The 21,769-nt window shown below is 44.0% G+C and overlaps 1 protein-coding gene and 1 gene segment (V, D, J or C); one reads left to right on the top strand and one right to left on the bottom strand.

Annotated features, from left to right (window-relative positions):
* The first annotated feature begins 3,429 nt into the window (after nucleotides 1-3,429).
* LOC307118445 (T cell receptor alpha variable 35-like) lies at nucleotides 3,430-5,113 on the top strand. The segment is given in 4 exons: nucleotides 3,430-3,463; nucleotides 3,551-3,898; nucleotides 4,719-4,750; nucleotides 4,988-5,113.
* LOC307141494 (GTPase IMAP family member 8-like) lies at nucleotides 5,103-18,441 on the bottom strand. Of its 2 annotated transcripts, none has more exons than XM_079841744.1 (5): nucleotides 18,233-18,441; nucleotides 17,294-17,983; nucleotides 12,308-13,063; nucleotides 5,832-5,969; nucleotides 5,103-5,644 (listed from the first exon to the last, which is right to left on the bottom strand). In XM_079841744.1, the coding sequence occupies exons 1-5, from the start codon at nucleotides 18,240-18,242 to the stop codon at nucleotides 5,505-5,507; spliced, it is 1,734 nt and encodes a 577-aa protein (XP_079697870.1). In that variant the 5' UTR covers nucleotides 18,243-18,441; the 3' UTR covers nucleotides 5,103-5,504. The 2 variants fall into 2 exon arrangements, with proteins under 2 accessions (XP_079697870.1, XP_079697871.1); XM_079841745.1 differs by having other exon boundaries at nucleotides 5,107-5,641.
* Between the last annotated feature and the right edge of the window lie 3,328 nt (nucleotides 18,442-21,769).

The raw sequence follows: 21,769 nt of genomic DNA, 5'->3' as shown, positions 1-21,769 counted from the left end.
GCCTTAATAATCACATCCTGAGTTTTATTCATCTGAGTATTGTTTGGTTTGTACCATTTAATGCTGGTTTTGGTGTTTTAATTCAATTGTCTCAATCCTTGTTACTTTTTAACGTCGTTCAGGGATTTTTGGGTGAACTAACCTTTTAATTGGGAAAAATGAATTAAAGTATGTAAATAAAAGCCTAAATGTAATCTGTTCATCGTATAAAGTGATCAAGTCTCTTCAGAAAATTTGGACTAAACCGCTCAATTCAAATGGATTAGTTTTATGATCTCTTTTCAAAGTCTTTTCAAAGTTTTCAAAGCGTCAAAGTGGTACTTGCATAAAGCTGTCAATGAAGGAACAGAAATTGATCAGATTTCATTAATATATCTTCATTTGTGTTCCAAAGATGAACGAAAGTCTTATGAGTTTGGAACAACTTGAGGGTGAGTAAATGATGACAGGATTTTCATTTTTGGTGAACTATCCCTTTAAATGTTCTGTATTGCTGGCTATTTTATAAATCATTAGTTGGGTCCATCCTCAAGAGGGAGCTAAAGCTTAAAAAATTAAAACCATTGTTTTATACTAGCATAAAGGCAAATATAGTATAATGTATAGAGATGTTATTAATTTTACAGGACATATTTACATGATGATCAATTAATTACATTTAACATAATATATAATATATTTAACATGCACTTTATTGCCAAAAGTATTAGGACACCCCTCCAAATCATTGAGTTCAGGTGTTCCAATCACTTCCATGGCCACAGGTGTATAAAATCAAGCATCTAGGCATGCAGACGCTTCGACAAACATTTGTGAAAGAATGGGTCGCCCTCAGGAGTTCAGTGAATTCAAGCGTGGTACCATGATAGGTTGCCACCTCTGCAAAAAGTCCATTAATGAAATTTCCTCACAACTAAATATTCCACGGGCAACTGTTAGTGGTATTATAACAAAGTGGAACAGCAACTCAGCCACGAAGTGGTAGGCCACGTAAAATCACAGAGCGGGGTCGGCGCATGCTGAGGCGCACAGTGCACAGATGTCGCCAACTTTCTGCAGAGTCAATAGACCTCCAAACTTCCGTGTCCTTCAGATTAGCTAAAGAACAGTGTGTAGAGAGCTTCATGGAATGGGTTTCCATGGAGGAGCAGCTGCATCCAAGCCTTACATCACCAAGTGCAATGCAAAGCGTCGGATGCAGTGGTGTAAAGCACACCGCCACTGGACTCTAGAGCAGTGGAGACGTGTTCAATGGAGTGACCAATCACGCTTCTCTGTCTGGCAATCTGATGGACGAGTCTGGGTTTGGCGTTTGCCAGGAGAACGGTACTTGACTGACTGCCTTGTGCCAAGTGTAAAGTTTGGTGGAGGGGGGATTATGGTGTAGGGTTGGTATTCAGGGGTTGGGCTTGGCCCCTTAATTCCGGTGAAAGGAACTCTCAATGCTTCAGCATACCAAGACATTTTGGACAATTTAATTCTCCCAACTTTGTGGCAACAGTTTGGGGATGGTCCCTTCCTGTTCCAACATGACTGCACCATTGCACAAAGCAAGGTTCATGAAGACATGGATGAGCGAGTTTGGTGTGGAGGAACTTGACTGGCCTGCACAGAGTCCTGACCTCAACCCGATAGAACACCTTTGGGATGAATTAGAGCGGAGACTGTGAGCCAGGCCTTCTCGTCCAACATCAGTGCCTGACCTCACAAATGCGCTTCTAGAAGAATGGTCAAAAATTCCCATAAACACACTCCTAAACCTTGTGGAAAGAGTTGCAGAAGAGTTGAAGCTGTTATAGCTGAAAAGGGTGGGCCAACTCCATATTAAACCCTACGGATTAAGAATGGGATATCATTAAAGTTCATGTGCATGTAAAGGCATGCAGGCGTCCCAAAACTTTTGGCAATATTGTCAATGTTAAATGTTAATATAATTAAGTAATTAAATGATCATTCTGTAGATGTAGACCCTGTATATATTATATATATATTAGTGGTGGGCCATTATCGGCGTTAAGGTGAGACTCTTATCGGGCGATAAAAAAAAAAAAAAAAAATATATATATATATATATATAGGCCTATATATATATTATTATTATGTCAGATAATATTTTGTGATATTATGTTAATATTATTATATATAAAGGACTCTTCAAATAGTTGAATAGCAGCAGATGTCCTGTAGCCTATAATAGAACATTATTCATCAACACTAGTCAAAGTTGGAGTAGGTTTGCTTTGATTTATTGCTGAATACATGACCTAAACAAAAACTTTGATTGTGCCTGCAGATATGTCTGCTCTTGTGTATAATGACACATTGTCAAGTTGTGAAGAAAACAACTTCTATAGTCTCATCTAGTGATCTATTTTTACAAGAGGTTATAGTTTTGCTCCACATAGTCACGTGTGTGATATGTGTTGACCTCAAACACCCACTCGTGCACACTTGCAGTGCAGAAGAGGTCTGAATATGCAATGGTCTTCTGCATTCTCGCTTTTCCGATGAATTAAATTTGTGGTTGTGAAAGGCGTCATACCTATGAATTAAGAAATGCGCTTGCACTTTCGCTCACATGTGCACACAGGATGCCCGTCCGTCCTGCTGCGACCTGGTTCTCTATGATTGCTATATATGGTGCTGGTGTGGTTGGTGGTCGTTTCTGATGGCCATCTTTAGAAAAACAAGAAAACCACAAACTGTTTTCAGACAATGCAGCACTTCATCAAAACAAAGCAAACAAACAAACTGATTTGCTGTTCACGTAGCCTATGTGCTTTTTTTTTGTGTGCATTGTGTGGAGTCTTTGATTTATCTTAAAGGTATAGACATTTGGAATCAAGAAGTTAACCTTGATGGAAGGATGGACGGACGGGTTTTCACTGTCAGTTTTCATTTTTGCACTCACTTGATTCTAATTTATATACTTGTCTTAGAGATGATTTTGTCACTAGTAAATATTGCCAACACATGCCTTGTTAAATTCACTTTAAACTCTCTCTTTTTTTGGCCCTGTGATGTCATTTGTCGGGACTTAAAAAGGCTCTTTGGGGCACTTTTCTCTCTCTGTGAGATTTACCACTGACTTAAAATAAATTTAATTTAATGTAAATTTGGAGACCGACATGTCTATGTGATGTGTAACAGTAACACCTTCACAAGCTGATCTTGCTCCTTTACATTTGACTTCAGCCAGACGCAAAATATTTACAAAATATTTAGCATGGTTTGACTGTCTTTTGCAGAGAATATATTGACAAAGGCATTGATCATCACCTCATATCTTTAGTAACACGTTTGTGTTACACCAAGTGAGAGACACCAGTTTGATTTCAACCAATCACACTCTTATTCAGTTTGAAAGTGACCAATCACATCACATGCAAGTCTTCTAAAAAGCATTTTCACACATCCATTGCTTCAAACATGATCTTTTGGGCCATATTGATCTTTTTGACTTGTAAGTAGATTTTTTTTCCTCTTTGTTTATTGGTCAGATCCATGTATGCATATATTTAGTGTTTAAATGAAATCTGTTCTGTTTTAGCTGGAGTCCGACCTAATCACAGTGGTGAAAATGTCTCGTTACAAACATTCCAGCTGGGAGATGATGTTACGATCAAATGCTTCTCGATAAAAAGTTTTGGCAACACAATGGTTTGGTATAAACAGAGCATTGGACAGATCCCCCGGCCTATTGCACTATCATACAATTATTGGAATATTGAATTTATGGATGGATTTAAAAATGGGAGATTCAATATTTTATCAAGTACAGGATCTTTTCATCTCAACATCACCGCTATGACTAAGGAGGACATCGGGATATACTACTGCGGGACGGTGTTCTTGAATCAAATAGAATTTATCTCTGGAGCATATCTGATGCTAAAAGGTAAAATATATTTAATATGCTAGTGTTTTATAGATTTTGTGTTGTAGTAAAATTTTACCTTTTTAACATTTCATGTTTAAAAACAAAAGCATATTGACATGTTTATTTGGTATTTCAAAGGAACTGAAACTAATGACTTTAATAAGGCATGTGGGGAGACACCAGTTGTGAATGGAACCACTTTTAAAAATACTGGTAATTCTTCATTTAATTGTTATGCGCTTTGTTTACTGCCACCTTCACAACAGTTGTCCCATAAAGTATTTCTACCCTTAAGCCACACGTAAAATTGTATGGATTTAATTGCATTAAACAACAAAATATCAAACCAAGGGGCAACTGTGAACAAGAACTGACTGCACTTTTCCGAGGTATTTTTTCCAATTTCAGTAGTTTCCACCAATGGGTCTTTGAATATATGGCTTAAGTGTCCAAATATTTTTTAGGGCCATTGTATAGAGTGAAAATGTCTACAAAGAAAATAGCTAAATATGACTTTACCATACGTGGCATGCTTTATTAAAATCTTTTTCTATCTTTTTCTCCATTTCAGACAGCAAAAATCAAAAAGTATGGGATCAAGTGTTAATTTCCCTGATATCATCCAATATTGTTTTTGTGATCACTATCATTGCACTCCTTGTTTATTATTGCAAATGCTGGAGAAAAAGGCACAGAGGTAAAATTCCACCCACACTTTCAGTTAGTTTAACTGATGCGCTCTATGCTCCAATCAAGCAGAAAGAAAGTTGTGCACTGTAATATCCAAATACTGTATGTTGTGTGTCAAAGTTTAACAGTGATTTTCTGCATTTTTAAGGATCTACAATTTCAGCATCTCCATCATGTGAGGTAATTTCAATTTCTTAATTTTTAAAATGTCCATACATTTTTCTTCTAATGCTTTCATATATATATATATATATATATATATATATATATATATATATATATATATATATATATATATATATATATATATATATATATATATATATATATATATATATATATATATATATATATACACACACACATATACGCAGAGAAACAAACAAACAAAGAAAATAAACTATGCATTTTTAACAGATCAGAGACTCGGATGTAAATTATGCAGCTGTGAGTTTCTCCGTTCCTCCAGCCAGAAGATCAAACAACAGACATCTGGTTGAATACAGTGAAGTGAACTACAAGCAGACAGATCACATGATTTAACACACATTTATTTGGACTTGCTGTACAAAATATAGATATTGAACTAAGGTAGATTTATGTTTCATAAGCATGAATTACTTCAAATATAACAACAGAGTACATCTTGCCCTCATAAAAGTATATACTTGATGTTTGATTTTTACTTCTCTGGCAATCTATAGTAATTCTATAGGCCTATAGAAATATTTAGTGTTTGTTAATGCAGATTAATGACTCAATTACATGAAAGATAATACAATTTATAAAAAACCTTGTGTAAGTATTTTGTTGAGAATAAAAAGGACATTTATGAAATATACTATAACAGTGACTACTGCAATTGGTGTGGTTTTAACAATTGCATGACTCAAATTAAATCATGCATTTTCAAATTGCCTTTGCTACTTAATTCTTAATCCTGATCAGTTTTGTCCAGTTCCTCATTGCTGGAAACACTTCCATAATCTGATAAATGATATCTCTGATACCAGTTGTGCACTTTAACCAAAGACATCTGGATGTCCGTGTCATCGACACATGAGGACATGTCTGCTATAAAGAAATAAAAACAAAGCTTTGGTTATCTGACATTCTTGACCTAACTTGGCGGTTGAATTTGCAACTTGTGTGTTGGCGCCAGCAGAGGACTGTCTAGTTACCATCCACTCAATAATGCCTGTGAAATTCAACCTTTGAAATGTTTATAAAGTTGTGAATCATCACTTTTCATGAAACTTACCATTATCATCCAGGCATTTTTGTTTATACTGGATTCTAGAGCTGTCTATTGCTTCCCGACGATTCCATTCCCTCTCAAGTGCACCTTTTAGCTGTTGTTTGTTGACAAATAATTGTGTATTTATTACTTCTCCACTTACTGCAAGAAAAAGCATGAAGCAATTAAAGTTTAAACCACTGAGAACGTCTCGGTTACGTATGTAACCCTCGTTCCCTGAAGGAGGGAACGGAGACGTACGTCGGAACTGACCGACGAATTGGGATCTGATCTCAGAGACCAATCTACTTCGAGTGTATTAAAAACGAGCCAATGGAGATTGGCATGCGATCCACGCATTCCACGCACCGCCCCGCAGCGCGGGTATAAATAAGGAAGTGGAATGCTTGATCATTGCCTTTTTCTGCTGAGGAGCCGAACTAGTGACTCGGCCCCCTAGCGGAAGCACAGCACCTGGCGACGGGACGTACGTCTCCGTTCCCTCCTTCAGGGAACGAGGGTTACATACGTAACCGAGACGTTCCCTTTCAGTCGGTCACGTTCGACGTACGTCGGAACTGACCGACGAATTGGGATCCCTACCAAAACGCCAGGGCGCTGGCCCTTCCAGCGTCCTGCTTGAGCGCACTGGACCGTCTTAGATGGTACGGAAGTCAGGGCTCCAAGCAGGGAGGTCAGTCACTGCTGTTTCTGCAAGACCCACTCAGTGTGACTATTGGATAACGCTGGGAAAGCGTGCCCGTCTCGGGAGATGGTACGCTGCGGAGCCACGTCCTTCGTAGAAGGCTAGGTGGCAGAATACACATAAGGACTAACCTGGCAGGGTAGTGCAACATATGGCAGTCTCTGGGGTGGTTCCAGCCTGGTCCCAGGGGGGAAAGAACACGCCCAGAGACGACAGAGCGGGCTCTGTCAAGGGAAAGACACGGGGCTAGCCGAGTAGGGCAGCTGGTACCGTGGAAGAATACACATATGGGGTAGCCGTGAGGGGACCGCTACATATGGAACCCAGCCTACACACACGTTTCACAAGCATACGGGTGCAGGCCTGGCGTCAGACGGCCGCAACGTCTGGCACCGCAGGGGTGACGGAGGAGCTCGACAGGGTTAGCCGTTTCCGGGGAACACAACTGGAGAAAATAGACGCACGTATCCGGCCCAGAGGGCGGGAGTGGCGTTGCAAGCCGACACTTAGAACGGGCACTTAGCGCTACTGGCCACTGGGGGCGAGGATGCGGGAAGATACCGGCTCTACACGGAGGCTATAGAATCTAGCGAACGTGTTCGGTGTCGCCCAGCCCGCAGCTCTACATATATCTGTCAGCGAGGCGCCTTGAGCCAGCGCCCAGGAAGAAGCAACACTCCTTGTTGAGTGTGCTCGCAACCCGAACGGGCAAGGCACGTCTTGGGACTGGTAAGCCAAGACGATAGCATCCACTATCCAGTGGGCTAACCTCTGCTTGTAGACAGCCTTTCCCTTCTGCTGGCCTCCGTAACAGACAAAGAGTTGCTCTGAGGTCCGAAAGCTTTGAGTCCGGTCGACGTAAGCGCGAAGAGCGCGGACGGGACATAACAAAGCCTGGGCTGGGTCTGCCTCCTCCGAGGGCAGCGCTTGCAGGTTCACTACCTGGTCCCGGAAGGGAGTGGTAGGAACCTTGGGCACGTATCCAGGCCGGGGTCTCAGGACAACGTGAGAGTTGGCCGGCCCGAATTCTAGGCACGATTCGTTGACCGAAAGTGCATGCAGGTCCCCTACCCTCTTGATGGAGGCCAATGCCGTCAGAAGCACTGTCTTCATTGACAGGATTTTAAGCTCCACAGACTGCAAAGGCTCAAAGGGAGGGCTCTGAAGTGCTCTGAGCACTAGAGCTAAGTCCCAAGAGGGTAACGAGTTTGGACGAGGAGGATTTAGCCTCCTCGCACCTCTGAGGAACCTGACGATTAAGTCGTGCTTTCCTATGTACTTACCTTCGACTGCGTCGTGATACGCCGCTATTGCTGCGACGTACACTTTGAGGGTGGAGGGAGACAGCCTTCGCTCCAGCCCATCTTGCAGGAAAGAAAGCACGACACTAACCGAACACCTTCGGGGGTCTTCCCGGTGGGAAGAGCACCATTCAACGAACAGGTTCCACTTCAAAGCGTAGAGGCGCCTCGTAGAGGGGGCTCTAGCAGAAGAGATGGTGTCCACCACTGCCTGTGGTAGACCACCTAGAACCTCCGCGTCCCGTCCAGGGACCAGACATGGAGTTTCCAGAGGTCTGGACGCGGGTGCCATAGAGTGCCCCGTCCCTGAGAAAGAAGGTCCCTCCTCAGGGGGATCGGCCAAGGAGGGGCTGTCGCGAGGAGAGTTAGTTCTGGGAACCAGGTCCGGTTGGGCCAGTAGGGCGCAACTAACAAGACCTGCTCCTCGTCCTCCCTGACCTTGCACAGGGTCTGTGCAAGAAGGCTCACTGGGGGAAACGCATATTTGCGCAGGTCCCGGGGCCAGCTGTGCGCCAGTGCATCCGTGCCGAGGGTGCCCCCGGACAGGGAATAGTACCACTGGCAATGGGTCGAGTCCGGAGAGGCAAACAGGTCTACCTGTGCGGCTCCGAAGAGGTCCCATATCAGCTGGACCGCCTGGGGATGGAGTCGCCACTCCCCCGGAGGTGTCGACTGGCGAGAGAGCTCGTCGGCTGTCTGGTTCAGCGCACCTGGGATGTGAATGGCACGAAGCGACCTCAGATGCTTCTGACTCCAAAGGAGGAGGTGGCGGGCGAGTTGGAACATGCAACGGGAGCGTAGACCACCCTGACGGTTGATGTACGCAACGGCCGCAGTGCTGTCCGTACGGACCAGTACATGCTTGCCACGTAGCGGCCCCTTGAGGCGGCGCAGTGCCAAGTGTACCGCTAACAACTCGAGGCAATTGATATGCCAATGCAATTGAGGTCCCGTCCACAGACCTGAAACTGCATGCCCGTTGTACGTGGCCCCCTAGCCCATGGAGGAGGCATCCGTGAAGAGCACAGCATGCCTGGACACTTGTTCTAAGGGCACCCCGGCCCGGAGAAACGAAGCGTCGGACCATGGGCTGAAAGTTTGGCGGCAGTAAGGAGTCACGGGGACCCGGTACTGGCCGCTCTGCCACGCCCACCTCGGGACTCGGCCATGGAGCCAGTGTTGAAGCGGTCTCATATGAAGCAATCCGAGCGGCGTAACCGCGGCTGCAGATGCCATATGCCCCAGGAGCCTCTGAAAAAATTTCAGTGGGACCGCTGTCCTGTTTTTGAACGAATTCAAGCAGTTCAACACCGACCGGACCCGCTCTTCCGTGAGGCGCGCAGTCTGGCTGACCGAATCCAGCTCCATACCGAGATAAGAGATCCTCTGCGTGGGACAGAGTTTGCTCTTCTCTCGGTTGACCCGAAGGCCCAACAGGCTGAGGTGACTGAGCACCATGTCCCTGTGTTCGCACAACTGCTCCCGAGACTGGGCGAGTATGAGCCAGTCGTCGAGATAGTTGAGGATACGAACGCCGCGTTCTCTGAGCGGAACAATGGTTGCCTCTGCGACTTTCGTGAAGACGCGAGGCGACAGGGACAGCCCAAAGGGCAGGACTTTGTACTGATATGCCTTCCCCTCGAACGCAAAACGTAGGAACGTCTGTGTCGAGGAAGGATAGAGACATGAAAGTACGCATCCTTCAGGTCGATCGCTGCGAACCAATCTTGGGGACGGATGCATTCGAAGATGCGTTTCTGCGTTAGCATCCGGAACGGGAGCTTGTGCAGGGCCCGATTCAGGATACGCAGGTCCAAGATTGGCCGTAACCCACCCCCTTTCTTGGGTACAATGAAGTAGGGGCTGTAGAACCCCGCCTTCATATCGGCTGGAGGAACCGGCTCGACCGCGTCCTTCGCCAGTAGGACATCGATCTCTGACCGCAAGACCTGAGCATCGCTGCTTCGCACGGAGGTGAAGAGGATGCCCTTGTACTTGGGAGGCCGGTGAGCGAACTGAATCGCGTAGCCGAGTCTGTTGGTACGGATGAGCCAGCGAGACGGCCTGGGGGCCGAAGCCCAGAGACCGCACAAGCGGGACCAACGGCACCACAGACGTACCCGGGGTGGGGCAGCGAGGCGGAATAGACAGACCCGACTCGGGAGGCCCGGAGGCGGCCCGGAGTGTTGTCTGAGTATTCCAGGGTGGGGCAGAGTGTGGGTGAGAAGGCCCGGGGGCGTTCTCGGTGCCCACACTGCTGCCCCCTGGCGAAGGGAGGGGAGGAAAGAAGTGACAAGGCCCGGGGGCGTCGCACACTGCCAACCTGGCCCTCTTGGGGCCCAGGGAGAGAGGAAACTGCTCTGAAAATGTGGGTACCGCTGGACTCCGGAGAGCCAGCGGCAGAGTATTGACACCAGTCAGGGCCCCCGGTCCTCCTCCGGGGGGGTGAGGGAGGGGTGCGGACACCAACTCCCTCGGAGCAGCTCCTGTTCTCCCTGGGCTGCCCATCTCAGGGCCGCTTGCCCTTACGCTTGCTTGTAGACTAGCAAGCCCTGAGTGGGTTGGGCGCCTCCCTTACGTCCGACACCCTGCCTCCCAGATGGAGGCTGCTGCCTGGGTTTCGCAGGGGCAGAGGTGGACGCAGGGGGGGCGCCCTCGGCGACAAGCAGGCAGAGGTGCTGCGAATTAGGATTTTTTTTTTTTTTTTAAACCACTTCTGTCTGCTTCTAGGCCATCGAGAACTGCTGGGCAAAGTACTCGACGGCATCGCCGAAGAGGCCAGCCTGACAGACAGGGGCGTTAAGGAACCGAACTTAGTCGGACTCACGCATATCTGCCAGGTTTAGCCCCAGGTTCCTGGACCACTAGTGTGGACATCGCCTGACCCAGGGAGCGTGCAGTGACTTCCGTCGCCCAGAGAGCGAGGTCCACCACCGCACGCAGTTCCTGCATAACCCCTGGGTCGGGACTACCCTCGTACATGCAGGACAGAGGGTAGTGAGAGAGGGAAAAATTTATACAGATTTTGGCCCTTTTGGTGTTCCATATTTTGACACCAAATAGTTCCATACTGCTCATTTTTCCAATGCCCATCCGGGAAAAAAAGGCACGGAGGTAGGCAAGGCGATTTAAGCGTTGCACTACGCCTCAGCCACCCGGGAAAGCATGGCTGCCAACTCTGAATCTGATTCAGCAAAAGCACACACCATTATAGTGGGAAACTCAGCATCATCATTTCCAGTGCATAACAGCCCTCTCTCCGATGCAGCAATTGACATCTGTCCTCTGCCAGAGCCACAAATGAAACATTAGGTCTCCTTGTTTTAAAAGGACCAGCAATCCCATCTGTAAGCTACCAGCAGGCATGTGAAACAGTGAACGTGGCCGTCAAACTCGACGGCACACGGTGCGCTGAACGCTCAAGCCCTATGAAAAGGCAAGACGAACACCGCACCGACGTGGTCATGTTCTCATGAGAGAACATGAACCACCCACGAACAAAGTCTCGGCATGCTCATGATGCGATAGAGGAGTGGGGGCCCGAAGAGATGTACCCGGCGGGGATGCCACACTGTAATCCTCAGGTCCACCAAAGCTTATTAACTAAAGTAGTCCTTTTCTGATGCACCAGAAAAGAAACTAGATCAGGGAATAAGGAAAGGGACTCAACCCCATTTGAGGTTTCATAGTCTGGACCGCGCATCTAGAGAGTGCCGAGTGACGCGCTGGGTTGCCGTGGCAACCCCCGCTGTCAGCCGGCGCTCGACGGCACACGGCGCGCTGAACGCTCGAGCCCTTACGAGAAAGGTGAGACGAACAACGCGCCGACGTGACCATGCTCTCCTGAGAGAGCATGGATCACCCACGAACGCAATCACACATGTTTATATGTGAGAGAGATCGTGGCCGTCAAATGAGGACAGGAAACAACCGCATCCAGAAACACACGGTTTGAATGACATCTTGAAAAAGACGCAGGGTCAAACCGTGTTGCTCTTTTAGAAAAGGAAAACCGCTCTTTCAGTGCTGAAGCACTCAGGGAGATGACCGCGGCTCACGCAGTTCAGATAGTGCAAGCCTGCGTGAGCACTCAGAAATGGAAACGCCCAGCCAACCAACAAAACCAGCTCTTTATCTCCTCTGAAGCGGCCACCCGCTGAAAAGCGCCGTCACACCCGCACTGGAACAGCAATCCTTCTCACGAGACTCGAATAACACTCTTCGTAGACACAGCAATGACGCTGTTCGGCTCCGAAAAAAAAGGCAATGATCAAGCATTCCACTTCCTTATTTATACCCGCGCTGCGGGGCGGTGCGTGGAATGCGTGGATCGCATGCCAATCTCCATTGGCTCGTTTTTAATACACTCGAAGTAGATTGGTCTCTGAGATCAGATCCCAATTCGTCGGTCAGTTCCGACGTACGTCGAACGTGACCGACTGAAAGGGAACAATAATAAGTTATTATAGTTAAAATAAAAATATACAACATACAATGTAGAGGTAAATCTATACTTCTTCCTCCTCTGACAGCTCTTGTTTTCAACATCTCTTTCATCATGGCGTCACTCCTCTCCCATTCTTCATTAAGTACTTTTTTTACATCCTCAACTTTAAGCCACTCAGATAGGATTTCTCTTTCTTGAGACTTCTTTTTCTTTCTCTGATGTTCATCATTGCTTTCCAGCAGAGCACTTTCCTTTATCATTTCCTCAATCTTCTCCAGTAACTGATTTACTTGGGTGTGATCATCTGTCATACTTTCAAACACATGATATCTGTTGCCGCACATCTCAATGAGTCCCACAAGGGCATCCCCTTCACTTTCAATATGGTACTCAATTGGATTGTTTCCCAATGATCCTCCCCATGTGAAGAGCACTATGGTTTGCCTCCAGACGTTTTCTCCAAGAGGTCTCATGTTTTCTAATATGACTTTCATCTGCTCTTCTAAAAATGACGTGTCTGCCGGTATAACCAAGAGGATTGCATGGGGGGAAGAATCCATTGCCTTCAAGATCTCAGTTTTCACTGAATCTGCGTTCAGTTGATGCGGAAGGAATTTCCACCAGCTTGGTGTGTCCACCACAGTGATCTGCCTTCCATTCACTTCTCCACATGTTCTGACACACTTCACAGTCTTGTCAAATGAAATGTCAGCATCCAAGATGACACTGCCAGCTAATATCTTGCCTGACAGGACCCAGCCCAGCAGCACAATATTCAGAGGTGTAGCATCTTGCCCTGCATCTGTTGAGAAAAAAAAGTCTTTACCCTAGTCCTCATTTGTTACCATGGTTTCTAATTAGTTTTGCACCTGTTCCCTGTTCTGTTGATTACCACCCTTTGTGTATTTAATCCCTTAGTTCTCCTTAGTTTATTGTTAGGTGTCGCCTGAATTGCTAAGAGAGATCAGGGTTTTTTTCTCTGCGCGGGGGTGGGGAGTCAAATAAATACAAAGTAGATGCATGTTGACTAAATTCAAGCATTAAAGAGAAAACAGTGTCTTCATTTTGATCTCTTTAGACATTCATTTCCCACATATAATTGAATGAGGAAAGGAAAAACAAAAGAAAACAGCAACAATAGACTAGAATGTTGACTACTTAAACATACATTTTGCTCTTCTTTCTTTCCGGCCAGCAAATTTCTCAATGACTCTCTGATTAAAGTCAGTCATCTCATTAGTGTCATGACGTTTGCATTGTTCAGTTAGATATTTGAGGTCTCTTACCCTGGTTGTTGTCCACAAAACTTCAGTACCGACACTTTGAAATAAAAGACAGGGAAAGCAATAAAGGGCATTGCTAACAACACATCCAGCCAGCCACCTACGTTTCTCATTTCAAGCGCGTGAAGCTCAGAGTGCAGCTGCGTCCTCTGTCACTGGCCTGCAGCTGGATTTGTAAATTGTGTTGGTCCGGTTCGGGATCCTTTATCCTTTTTTTTCTTCCAGCGAATGCCTTGTGACGATGTCCCCCGCGCACTTTCGCTCTAGTGGCCAAGAGTGTAAAGTTGAATGACAGGTGACGAGAACCAATCAGATTGGATAAAATAACACGCATCCAATTCTGATTCGCCAGGGATGCAACAACCTGCATCCGTAGGAGGATCTTTAGGAAATCAATTAGAGACCAACTTCAGGTCACATGCTGCCCGTAGATTTTTGGACTCAGATGGACATTCATTTGTCCGACATCCCTCGCGCATGAAACTGCATGAAACCGCATGAAACATATTGAAGAACATATAAAATAGTTAACCGATCAAAGCCAGTTTTTATTAAATGCTGAGGCTCTTACTAACAGCTGGCGTGCCGTATGAGTCAACTATTTTATTTTTATTTCATTTTTGTATACATGTATATTTCTGGAATTTTGATGGGGCGCCGCCCCAGCGCCCTCTATTGACAATCCGCCACTGGCTGGAATGTAGAGTAGGCCTAGTTGTAGAGTATGACAGTAGGCTGATGTTCTAATCCTGGTGGGTCTGACAGTCCTGTGTTCTGAGTCCCAGGCTGTTCTAGCTGGTTCTGATTGTCCTTTGCTCTGACCCCCAGACACGAGCTGGCTCTAAGTGTCCTGTGTTCTGACCCTCTGACTGTGTTCTAATCTAACTGGTTCAATCTGTCAATAAAATATTTTGAATTATATTATGTTGTATTTGATTTAGTTCAGAGTTACTTTCAAGTGTTTAGAAAAAAAAGTGCTTAAATTGACCAATTCCCATGATTCTGTTACTAGTCCGACATTAGTTCTGGAATGTGTGGTTGTCAAGCTAGCTGTCAGGACTCTAACTGTTATAACGTGTTGCTATGGTATTTTCAGAGTGGAAAAAGTAAGTGGTTCACTTATCCCCCTTGATTTCTCTAGTCTGTCTCAGTTTACCCCTAAACTGGGGTAAAGTGAGACACAAGACGACTTTTTTTAAAAACAATCATATTTTCACTGACCTTCGTCCTGAATACATTCTGATAATTTCCATTGCTAGGAAACATCCTGAATTAATTGGAAATTTCTCAATTTTACTGATATATCATTTTAGCTTGCTTAGATGGGAGTAAATGTAAACAATATTTCACTTTACCCCACTCTCCCCTAGTGTGTTTTTGTACAACATTTTAATTTTATTAAAAGTATCTATCATTCATTCTGCATCACACATCTCATCATTGGATTAAACTTTACAGCCACCATGACAGAACACTGAACTAAAAGAATGGATTATAATAGCAAAAGGCAGATAATCGTGGATATACCTGCTGTCCATCTGCTTCAAAGCAGGGAGATCACTCCCTCAAGGATCACACAAGAGATTTTGTAGATCTGGCATGTCTCACTTACTATCCTATCTATTTTACAACACAATCCTCAACAAGTGGTCGAAGGCACGCCATGAAGAAGCTTCGGCGATTATGTGAGTAGGTGCCTGTACAGTGTGGTTCCCTGTTTACATCACTAATGAGACACTTTCGTCAGCCCCACTCTGGACCCAGAGTCCAGCCAGCCTTCAGCCATGTCCACAGCAGATCAGAAAGAAGACTGAGTCCGCCACAAAGCGATAGCCAGTGCGTTTGCCAGAGGCCAATTTCATCCCCGAGCCTGAGCACATCAAAGAGTTTGGCATGAATCTGCTACAGCATCCATCATCTAGGGCTTATTAGTGGAGTTTGTTTGCATGGGATGGAGCCCCACCCACACTCCCACTGCAGAGGTTTGTGTAATGAGCTGGATTTCTGATGAATTATTATTATTTGATGAGCTGGATTATGAAATGTTTCAAGGTCTCCAGTCTCCACTGGTCACCCCTAGTCCCAAGACGCATTCCTCGCCACTGGTTAAGTCCAGTCCCAAATTGTCGTCTGTGCTAGTCATCTCAGTCTCTGGTTAAGCCCAGTCCCAAGTTGTCTTCATCTCCATTGGTTCAGCCCAAACTCACGTCTTCGTTGCTCACCTCCAAGTCGCCTTCGTCATCATTGGCTATGCCCAACTCCAAGTCGCTTTCGTCATCAATAGGTGCTTTTACATGGAGCACTAATAAGTTTAAAAGTCCAATCCGAATGAAAATGCTCCATATAAACACCTGAAAATGAAATTGTAATTGGTTTGAGAGGGGTGAGATAAACCGTTTCATGAACCGATCAAACGAAACATTCCACCATGTAAACGACATGATCCGATTACTTTGAGTGTACATCCTTCTGTGACGTGATATACAGCGCGCCTCCACCACTGAAGAGCGTGCGCTGCGCTCACACCAGGCTATAATGTTGACAAGAGAGGAAAGTAAATTTTTCTGAGGTGTTAAACTTTTTATTTCGTAACAAGTTAAGAAGATAATGTTGGAAAAATGACTCTGATCCCTCAGACTCCGCGGGCTCCCTTGTCCCTCTAGCTCCACCTTGGTCTATCGTTTCTTTAGCTCCACCTCAGACTTCCGAATCTCCAGCTACGCCTCAATCCTCCACCTATTGGCTCCAATGGGTCTACATCTACTTGGCTCCACCTGGGTCTCCACCTTACATGTCTCCACCTCCCTCGGTCGGGCTCCTGGTTCCATCTGGTCTCCTCCCTCCATCAGGTCCACCGTGGTCCTTCGTCCTTGCTTGGCTCAGAGTCATCCTCTAGTTCCACATTGGTGTTCCCGTTGGCCAGACCCTTCTCTGTCATATCTCTCTCTGGCTGCGTCCAAAATCGCATAGTCTCTTGAGTAGGTAATTATTGTGAAGTCATTACTTCACAACCGCTAAAAAAAGTGCACTCTATATATTATGAATGTGTGTAGTATGAATGTAATCTGGACTCAATATCATGTGACCTACCAGCATCACTTACGTTGCTTCACTGCCATTCACAAATCCGCTTCCGTGGCCTCATGGGATAGTAAAGTATTGCATAATATACACACTTCAGAATCGCACCGGAAGAAGTAAGTCATCTTGGTACTTTTTGCCTACGCTTTCATAAGTACTGTAAATTACGACATACTACTCTTGTTTTTCAGCTACTATATGCGATTTCGGATACAGCCTCTGGCTCCACATTCTTATCCAGAACCATCTCCCTCTTCAGCTACACTTTACAGCGCAAGGATGTGCCTTCCTCTGTAGAGATGTAATGTCAGGGCATGTCTTGTTCTGTTTAGTGTGATCGTCACTGTCTTTGGCCGAGTTCTTATTTGTTACCATGGTTTCTAATAAGTTTTGCACCTATTCAGTTGATTACTATCCTTGTTCATTGTTCGCTGTCCTTCATTTGTAGTGTTTAATAATTCTTGGTGTTTATTAAAAGTATCTATTGTTCATTCTGCATCATGCATCTCAAAATTTTGGATTAAACTACACAGCCACCATGACATTTTTTTTTCGGTAGTTGTCTACGTTACATAGAGCTGATTGCAATGTTAACAACAACTAATCATTTTTATACAATGCAATTTATGGTTATATTGAGTATAGATTAACTACAATTGGAGACTGACCTGCACTTTTAATTTTTTCCAGTTTTCTTCTCTTCTCCAAAACTTGGTGTTCTCTGGCAGCTGCTTTCTCTTTCACATTTTTCATTGTAATCTCCAAATCCGTCAGCCTTGTTGCATCAACTTTAAAAAAGTGTCCTTTGTTTTCAGCAACAAGTTTCTCTATCTGTCTAAATAGTTCTTTCGCCTGGGAACCATCTGTATCCAGGTCAGTGTCAAAGCCAACATATCTGTTTCCACATTTTTGAGTAAGCTTGTTCAAGTCTTCGCCTTGAAGTTCTACAAATTGCTCTATAGTTTTGTCACCCAAATGTTTGAGTTTTGTGAAGACCATTATGGTTTGATTCCAGATGTCATCACCAATGAACTGCATGTGACCCTCGGCTGCTTTCCTGTGCTTCTCTGAGAAAGCCAATTCAACATCTATCACCAGGAGGAATACATGAGGTCCTGGTGGACAGATATTGGTGCTCCTAACAAGCTCCGCTTTCAGACGCTTTGGGGTGTCACATAACTGATCCCACTTCCACCAACCTGGAGTGTCTACAAGAATGATTTTCCTGCCATGTACATTTCCTTCCATCTTCACACACTGTGTGGTTATTTGGTCAGATTCATATTTAACATTTAAAAAGGAGTGTGCCACATTACTTTTACCACTCCGATATCCTCCTAATAACACTAATCGCAATTCTGTAAGACAAAAGGAGGAAGAGGATGACAAAGTATTGTCAGATTATTTGGTTATATTTGAAGTAATTATCTAGTAAACATAATATTCATATATTTTTTGTTTTGTATGAAAATAATTTTAAAGTGTTTGATCACAAAAAGGTAATTAAAAGCATATTTTCACAAATAATAATACTAAACATTGAAGAGTAAGAAGAATCCTCACATCCTACAATTTTTATTGAAAATGCTTCATTTGATGTCTCTTACCGTCTGCCATTGTAAAAGCCAAATAAACTATCTTGCTTGAAATAATAATTTCCTTCTCAGTGATCAATTCTCCTCTCAGTCCTTTTTTATGTATTTACAGCCGATTTAAAAAAAAAAAAATGGTGTTCATGAAAATGGTTGAATTTCATTGTGCTAGTTTTAACTACAGTGAGGGAGAAACTAAACTGATGCATGTTTGGACTATCACTGTTTTGATCATCAAGTTTCAAGTAGGGAACTGGACAAACCGGTAATGTGTAAAATACAAACACTTTTTTTCCTCAAGCCTCCAAACTAAGTGTACTGATGATCTTGATGAACTGATGAACTGATGAACTTGATGATCAAAACAGTGATAGTCCAAACATGCATCAGTTTAGTTGCCCAGAAACAAATGATAAAAGCATTGCTTGTGCTGTTGTAGTCTTTGATAAAATGCAATTTTCTCAGCTTTTTGTTCAAAATGTTGCTTAAAAAAAAACAAAACACTGACATTCGATAAAATACAATGCTCAAAGCTAGAATAAAACTTTGTTTTTTTTGTTTTTAAAGTAGAGGCTCTGTTCTTTCTTTTTTGATGTATTGCATGTTCAGATATTCAAACAGAATATTCTGGGGGTTCTGAAAGTTTTGTGAATAGTATCAAAAATGCTGGTGGTGGCTAGAATCTTGTGCTGGTGGAGAATGAGTTAAATGCCTCAAAATCTCTGCAGAGGATGATTAACCCCCCCCCCCCCCCCCAAAAAAAAAAAAAAAAACTACCACCTTTACTTAATACAACCCAGTTTGACATTATTTCTTTCAAATGTCTACAACAATTCTTATTGAGAACTGTAATGCCTAATCATTCCCATCAGACAGTTGTCAGCCCTCATCTTTTTCTGTTTTGTGTAGGCTGTGTCATCTTGCACAACCAGTGGAGCTGGTTCAGCTGCCCCAGGCAGAGAGTGATCTCTGTCTGTCACTTATTATCCACTGGTAAAACAACTAATATTTGATGTTCGGAAGTTTAGGAACATCCACCTGCAGGGCAAAACATGGCTTTTTTCCGCTGCCTGCCAGTTACTCTTACCAGGCAGTGCTAATGTACTATGACAGTCCAAACACAATATAGACCTTTTTGATGATTCATATACAGGCAAGTCGATGAGTCCACAATATGAACTCAACATGCTAAATTGTGCGTTAAGCATTTTTCCATAAAACCATTTAGTTAAAGCTAAATGAGAAAATCACTCCGCAGAAGTAAAGCAGTGCTGCGCCTTCTGAGAATATAGTCCCCAGTATGTATACGTTTATAAGATGGCTGTGTCTCATGTAACCTTGTTATTTGTACATGCTGTGACTTTACACATCACAACATGTAAATAGGAAAATGTTGGCGTTATTTTGTCACTTATTGAGCAGTAGGCTAGATGGAGCCATTTATCTCCAGTCTTTGTGCTAAGCTAGGCTAGCGGTGGGTGCTTTGAACGATTTATTCACATTTATTATGATGCCATTTAATGTGTGCGCATGTCTCATGGGCCATGTCACGGAAGGCGGTCTGGTTGAAGCTATAGATATTTTACTTTATAAAATGTTAAATATGGATATTTTTCTTACACAAACCCATCGGTTCACTTTTAAAAGTCCTTAGTAGATAATGTGCATGTGCTTTTTAAAGTCAAATGATGTGAATTGATTTGCTTTCCTCTAGCATCCACATTGAATGTTGCTTCCTCTTTCATGGCTGTGTTTGGCTGCTCTTGTCCTATAAGTGGTGTACCATCTGTTTTAAGCCTCAGGCCTGTAAGGGGTTGTTGTCTTAATTTTACTTTCAGAATAAGAAATGCACACTCATACAATAAGTTACACAGAAAGGCTGTTACAAAAACTAGTGAAGCTCAGATATTTTGAAATGTTACACACACACACACACACACACACACACACACACACACACACACACACACACACACACACACACACACACACACACACACACACACACACACACACACACACACACACACACACACACACACACACACACACACACACACACACACACACACACACACAGTTTATCTGTTTATCTGTTTATAGGTGTTTTGATGTGCGATAACAACCCACTTTACTTTCTCCTATTCAAAATGGCAATTGCGGGCAGCTGCAAAGTGTTACTTACCATGCACTGGTCTAATTTTGTGGTCTTTGCACAAAAGCAATAGCAGACCCTCACTTGTTTCTGTTTCAGGATGTGTCGTGCTGACCTGATTTATTTTATGTGTGTTTGTGCTTGTGCCACCACTGACCTTTTAAGATAAACGCACCCACACTGGTGTAGGAGAAAACTGCTGAGACATGCACTTTGGTCAAAACAAGCTGCAAAAGCTTTTAATAGAAGTGCCACTCTCAGTAAATGCCTGACTTATTGCTTACATTTCATTATGGTTGTAAAATGCTTGTTGGTTGATTGTTTGTTTTTATGATATTAAAAAGGAATGCTTTTTGTCTGTTGACAGGAAAGTCAAACTGGACTGATGCATTGATTGCAAATGATTCAGTGTGGAACTCTTGTCTTTTCTAAATCGAGTTACATCAGTTTATTACAACCACGTTCAGTTTATCTTAGTTGAACATTTAGTTTGTTGTCATTCCTGTCTCGTGTTTGAAGTTCCTGCCACTCATCCGTTACCATGGACACTAACACTAATCATCACAGCTGTGTGTCTTTTAGTTCATCACCACAGTATAATTGAGTTAGTCCTGTTCACTCAATGTTTGTCCGGTATTGTTCGTGTCACATTTACACTCTGTTTCGCACATTGGATCTGTTTTTATTAATTTAATAAAATTAATCCTGTTGATCCTGAAACAACATTCCTGTCTGGAAAATGTTAGTCCTAACCCTAGGTTATCCCTACCCATAAACTTAAAGGTGTCATGAACTGGCTTTTTAAAAAAAATTTTATACTGTTGTCTGAGGTCAACTTATGACATTTGTGTGGTTTTAACATTCAAAAACATCATAATGAATAAGTAATAGGCTATTTTCTACCCTGGTTTTGAGCCTCTCTGAAAAACACTCGGATTTGATGGGCGTGCCGCACTGAACACTTGGAAGTAAACGCCCACGGCTAGGATTGGATAAGATTTGCTTATTTAAAGAGTTTCAGCTCCCCTCAGTCCCAGGAATCATCTGGGGAAATGCTCGGAGGTCTCGCAAAATATCATGGCATGGCAGACAGGCACGCTCCAGGTCCCAGTTACTCGGTCCTGCCTACAGACCTCCACTCCGTGGTCAAACCTCAGCCTCTACGGGCCGGTGTGCCCTTAGAACGAGTTTCCAGGCATATTGTTGTATCAACAGATGCCTTTACCATGGGCTGGGGTGCCATGTGCAATGGTCATGCCGCAGCGGGCTCCTAGACAGGACCCCAACGCTGCCTGCATGTGAATTGCCTCGAGCTGCTAGTGGTACGTTTGCCCTGCACCGCCTCCGAGTGTTGCTCAAGGGTTAACACGTTCTAATCCGCTCAGACAATACGGCCA

Source organism: Gobio gobio (genome assembly GCF_949357685.1).
Source record: "Gobio gobio genome assembly, chromosome: 2".
Taxonomy (NCBI): Eukaryota; Metazoa; Chordata; class Actinopteri; order Cypriniformes; family Gobionidae; genus Gobio; species Gobio gobio.
This window is presented reverse-complemented; position numbering and strand designations above follow the sequence as displayed.

What these genes read in the sequence shown, in the direction of transcription:
- LOC307141494 (XM_079841744.1), bottom strand. An exon ending in GGAAAAAATTAAAAGTGCAG is followed by an intron (nt 13,064 to 17,293) that starts GTCAGTCTCCAA and finishes TTTTCTCAACAG; the next exon opens with ATGCAGGGCAAGATGCTACA. An exon ending in AAAATGCCTGGATGATAATG is followed by an intron (nt 5,645 to 5,831) that starts GTAAGTTTCATG and finishes ATTTCTTTATAG; the next exon opens with CAGACATGTCCTCATGTGTC.